Here is a 6,167-nt window from a genome sequence, read left to right as displayed (position 1 = left end):
GATTTGACTTAGTACCCAGTCTTAGGGCAAACCGTTCTTAAAAACACAACCTTTATACGTAAAGCACGTACCTTTTTACATTTTATATATACGGATTAGCTTCAACGTATGCTACGGACTTGTTCTTGCTTGCTTAGCTAAAGATCTATCAAAATCTAAGCTTGGTTTTTGGATCTTGGATCTCGGCCAAATGGTTGAGAGTGTTTGTGTGTGTTTTTGGGTGTGTAAAGAGGCTAGTGGATAAGAATGAGAGATTTTAGGGTTTTAGGGAGGTTTAAGGAGTATTTATACTCTCTCAAGCCCATAGACCTAAGGCCCATGACCATCTCTTATTTCATCTTTCATTAACCAAACCCTCACTCTTTTATGTTATTTAACTTAATTAAATATTAACACACTTTTAAATAAACACAATCCTTTTTATTTATTATTATAAAAAATTAGGATGTTACAAACTGATTATAATTCCTAAAATATGTTAACCGCCTATATTTTTAATCGGGTTTGCCTATTAAGAGTTGATAATAGTCAAATTAAACTGGTGCACTCCATCCATTCAATCCCGCGATCAAAGCCTGCAAACCAATTGAATCAACATCAACTGTTCTTCCTGTTCTTGTTCTTGATCATCGTCTGGCTGTCGTTATCTGTTTCTTGATCACCATCAATACAACACCGTTTAAGGTAATTGTTATATGTATTATGGTCGTTTTTAATCAAGGTATGAGAGCCCCAAATCAATTAAATAAAAAATAAATGAGATTGAGCGAATGATGATTCTAGGGTTAATATAGTATTTGGGTTCTGCATGATACAATACTTTGTTGTTATGTTTAAACCAAGTGGCTCCCTAGCCCAGGTGGCTAGGGGATGTGTATTGATGATTTGCTTGGCTGGGGGCACGGGTTCGAAACCCCCCAACCCGATTCTATTTTTATTTTTGGTAAAAGGAGAATGAAACTAGTATATTTAATCATCTAATTAATATAATAAATGTTATAAATCCTGTAATAAAATTATATTTTTCTTAAAACCGACACATTAACTAGTCTTCTTCCGAACTTTGGTTAAATACCATATATGAATGTGTGTGTGTGTGTATATATATGTATGTATGTATGTATATAGGGATATTGGTTTTTAATACTCTCAATTTTCGCTCATTGGACAATAACACTCCCAACGTACGATTTGTCTCTCACCACTCCCAACTTGTAACTTGTTTTCTTCTAACACTCCCGAACTTAACGAACCCTAACTTCGTTAATAAACAATTTGAACCCTATCTGCCGGTAATGATAGAGTAGCAATTTGAGGTAATAAACATTGTGTTCTACTTGTTTCTTTATTCCGATCAAAAGCCCTATGATAATGTATTCAAACTGTAAACAAAATAATTGAATTTTAGCAAAGTTTGGTCTAGGGTTTGGTGGTGATGGTGAAGGCAATGGAGGCTGGCGTCGATGGTGGAGGCCGATGTGGTGGTGTAGACGGTGGTGATGGATTGTTGGTGGTATTTGTAGTAGTGTGTATATATGTCTATTTGTGTGTGTGTGTGTGTGTGCATGTATTTGTGTACAATATTTGTGTTTTTGTGTTTTTTTAAATAATTTATTTTCCAAATAGCATGCCAAATCAGTGAATACATGCCACGTCAGCAAAAAAACTAACGGAATTAGTGTCCGTTAAGTTCGGGAGTGATGGAAGAAAACAAGTTACAAGTTGGGAGTGGTGAGGGACAAATCGTAAGTTGGGAGTGTTATTGTCCAATGAGTGAAAGTTGAGAGTATTAAAAACCAATAGCCCTATGTATATATTAATGTATAATAGTTATTAATAATTGTTAATGGTTTAAATAATAAGGATTTTAAAAAGGTATTCGTTTTGTTTAATTAATTAGTTAATATTATTGACATGGATGATAAATAAACTTTATTTTACTAAGCTGACAACGTTTAATTGTCGTTTTCGGTATTTTCTTAAAACTATATATGTATACATATATTAGGATAAATAAAGATTTCTAACATATATAAATGTATATAAATATATTAAATGTATTTTTAATTTAAAAGAAATAGTTAAAAACAAATCCCTTTCTATAATCTATCCAAAATTTTATAAATATTTATTTAAGCATTTTGTTAATTAAAATATACTTTTTATTAAAGTAATAATAAATCTTTGTTATATTAAACTTTCGCAAGAACACACCTGATAATCATCAAAATTCCCGAATCTCTATCTAGTTTTTGATTCATTGTTGAATTCATATTTAATTTCCGTAATTATTGTAATTAGGATTCTCGTCGGTAATTCCTGAAGAGCGTGATTTATCGCTTTCTTATTGAATCTTTCCCGCTTTGCTTAACTTGCTAAGGTGAGTATTTCACTCCCCTATTTTACTCATTTTATATTTTTGGGACATATGCATAACTTAGGTATATTTATATTATTATCATTATCCACATTAGAAACTGTTATCCTTGTGTGTATATCAGTTTATGCCTAACTTGCTATTTGCTTGCTTGTTTTATTTTACCGAATTCGGAGAGGTCCATAATTAATAGTATGATTATACGACCGTCGTAGTGACCGGCGTCCATTCGCATGATAATGGTTTCACCGACAACTCATTTTTTGGCAACCAATGCCCGATTCGCATGGCAACGGTTTAGCCATATCTTTATAATTGGTTGAATTGTTTATGTGCTATGGCTTAATTGTTTATCTCACAGGAACAATTTGCGTTTTCTTGATATATTAGTATTGTAGTGTCTTAAACTGGTGTTTTACTCACTCAACCTCATGTTGACAAAATTATTTGTATTTTCAACACAAATGTAGGTCACCGTGTGATTTGATTGATCAAGATCTATTGAAGAAACTTAGAGTTTGTTGTGCTAGAGAAGAGATATCAATATTTAATATGATTTGAACTATCTAATTTCTTATTTGTTTTAATTATTGATGATGTATTTTGTTTGATTGGATTTGGTTTGAATATTTGAATTTAATTAATAGATACTGTCAATTTAATTATTGCATGATAGTACCTGAGAGCTATGAGCAATCAGTTCACGCCCCTGCATTTCCACCTTAGGTCGGGGTGTGACAGATTGGTATCAGAGTCGAAGGTTTAAGATAGGTCGTGAGTGGTGCCTTAGTAACATGCTTAGGAGCCCCATACGTGCTAATCTGTTTGCATTATGTGTTCAAAATTAATTGTTTACAGCTTTCTTAGATAATTATTTAATGATTGTTTACAGTTAGAAATCAAACAAATATTTACTTTTGTGGCACACCCTAGGCCAACAGTCAGGTGGAAAGGGTCACCAAAAGTTTAGTGGAAAGAATCAAGAGTAGGTTGGGCAGACATCGAAACGCCTGGGTGGAAGAGTTACCACACATCTTGTGGGCCCATCGTACCATGCCCAAAACCAGCCATGGGGAAACACCTTTCAGTTTAACGTATGGAACTGAAGCAATGATTTCGGCTGAGATTGGATTGCCGATTGACCAAATGAGGAGGACGGAAGTTGAGAACGAAGAAGACCTCCGTATAAACCTAAATCTAGCCGAGGAAAGAATGGAACTGGCCGCTCGGAAAGAGATAGAATACAAGAAGAAGGTAGAGAAATATTATAATGCTCGGGTCAGAGAGATCAAGTTTCGATTGGGAGATCTGGTCCTCAAGGAAAATGAAGCAAGCAGGCAGGAAGATCAAGGCAAGTTGGGCCCCAAGTGGGAAGGTCCATACCAAATTATTTGGGCTGGAGATAAAGGTTCATACAAACTCGCTTACCCCACGGGGGGAAGGAGGTGCCAAGGACCTGGAATTTCATGCAATTGAGAAAATAATATGCCTAAACCTCTAACTACGGGGAGGCGGTACCGTGAACAAGGAAGGGTTAGTTTTTTGGTAACATCTTGAGAAATTGAGTTACCTCTCCAAGAGGAAAATCGCCTGTTATAAAATGCTCTAAACAACTTCTTTTTGTTTATCTAATGATGTAACGAGGGTGAATTAATAAAACAAGAAGGATTCAAGTACCTTTTGTTTGTTATGCAAAACATTTTACTCATATACAACTGTACAGTTGGGATATTTAAAAAGCTTTGAGTTACCATACCGCCCTCTCTGAGAGGATAGATAGGACATTCCAAAGGAAAAAATGTCGCAATTGATTAAAACTCATATTACATTACTTTGCTACAAAAGGCAAAATCACCTATACTTACCCCCTAGCCTCGCTGACGAGAAGGCCCTAAGAGGGGGGGGGGGTCATACGCACACCTTTGTGTCACAAAAGGAACACGGAAGGCCTGCCGATAGGCAAAATGGTTAACCAAAAACACGCAAAACTTTCAAACAACCTCCGCGGTTCATACACAACAACAACTACAATACTATAGCAAACCACATGATTAGAGAAAGCAAAGCCCATGAAGGGGCAACACGATTACATAGTCCTTACTGAGTTCACATAAACAACCGATAAAGTACCAAAAACTAACGGTTGGACAAAGTACACAAAACACAATTATTAATGTTCACAAAAGATAGCATAAGATAAATACCCAGCAACCAATGCAGGTTCACGGGTATGGAGACGGTGGATCCACCACTTGGGCCAAGGCTTTTCTACCCTCCACTGATATACCTAGGGTAGTGGGAAGTAGAAGCAAGATGGGTGGAACAACATTATAAGCACAAAACATCGCCTCGGCTTCAGCTTCCGCCGTGTCCGAAAAGGTGGGGATTTCAAGGAAAGGAGTTCCTTTAAGACCATAATCATGACCCGCTTTCAGACCATGTGAAAGTCGGAAGAAAAGACAGCACCGTTCATAGAGTCTCGCGCCTGAAGAACTTCCCGACAAGAGCGATCCCTCTCATAAATCATTTTCAAACCATCGGTTATGATCCGCTCCTTCTCACCTTTCACTTTGTCTAACTCCTAATGAAGTTGGTCAGTCTCCACCCCCAGCTCCTTAATGATTTTGTTCTGTTGTTCCCGGGTAACATGGGTATTCTTGAAAAGCTCCTCATACTTGGCTTGTTCTTGGGCAAGGGAGGCCTCCAGCTGATGTATCTGGACTTGTGAAGGAGAAGATTCCAGCTGCAAGAGTTTAAAAGAGAGGGTCACACAAAAGAAAAAAAAAGAGGGGCATGATAAATAACTTGCCTCAGCTAGCTTTTCTTGAGACGCCTTAAGCGAAGAGCGAAGAACATCCAACTCTTTCAACTGGTCATTAGCAATAGCTAGCTCAGCGGTCAAACGGGAAACATGATCTTTAGAGGATTGCAAACTAGCCTCCAAGCCGGGAAGCTCTAAATTCTTCTCTTCAGCAAAAACAACTTGTCGTCTCATCTCCATGATCTTTTGACTACTTCTTTCCAAAGAGCTTCTCAATTCAACTAGCTCCTCTTGACCATCATGAAAAGAACGGTTCAACTATATCACCGCTTGACGGGTAGCAACCCCTAAAACCAAAGTCCAATACAAGTACATCCCAAATTCACCAATCAAACCGTCAGCCGTCAAGCCTCGAACATGAGCATAGTCAACAGGAGGAACCACCTCAGTTAAGAATTCATGAGCTAATTGTGGAGAATGAACAGAAGTATTCGCCATGATACCCCACCTGGGAATAAAAACACCTGAGGAAGGCGATCCATCTTCAAAAGGAACTGATGATACCTGGGGATGATCTTGAGGTATTTTCGGCTGCTGACCATGGGAATTGGTATCAACATCTTGAGGAGCCACAAACTTAGAAACCACTCCAGTCTCGTTCACTGTGGGAAAGCTCAACTCGGCATCGACATAAATCACTTCGTGAGAGGTAGCAGGAAAAGAATCCATGGGCATTTTCTGGCTGAGACAAGGTCGTTTAGCATTGTGCAACCGATTTTTCAAAGAAGCAATAAAGATATCGGATGCGGGATCCTTGCGTTTGGCAGGCCTTTGAGCATCAGCATCAGAAGAGAAACCCGGGAACTAGAACCCTGGGACATGGCAGCAAAGGGAGTGGTAGGCTCTGATGCATCACTCTTTTGAATGGGCAGTGTCACAAATTCGGCAGACTTTAAGGCGCCTTTCTGAAGAAGTTCCTTTAAAATTATCTCTGCATGCAATAAAAATAAGTGGTTAATATCAAAGACA

The 6,167-nt window shown here is 37.7% G+C and overlaps 1 protein-coding gene across 1 annotated transcript; it reads left to right on the top strand.

Moving 5' to 3' along the window:
- The first annotated feature begins 3,430 nt into the window (after nucleotides 1-3,430).
- LOC143570729 (uncharacterized) lies at nucleotides 3,431-3,853 on the top strand. Its single transcript, XM_077056305.1, has one exon. The coding sequence runs from the start codon at nucleotides 3,431-3,433 to the stop codon at nucleotides 3,851-3,853; it is 423 nt and encodes a 140-aa protein (XP_076912420.1).
- The last annotated feature ends 2,314 nt before the right edge of the window (nucleotides 3,854-6,167 follow it).

The sequence above is a fragment of the Bidens hawaiensis genome, unplaced genomic scaffold (assembly GCF_021521415.1).
Source record: "Bidens hawaiensis isolate Kalapana, Puna unplaced genomic scaffold, B.hawaiensis_p1.1 tig00025022_1, whole genome shotgun sequence".
In the NCBI taxonomy this organism is placed as follows: domain Eukaryota; kingdom Viridiplantae; phylum Streptophyta; class Magnoliopsida; order Asterales; family Asteraceae; genus Bidens; species Bidens hawaiensis.
This window is presented reverse-complemented; position numbering and strand designations above follow the sequence as displayed.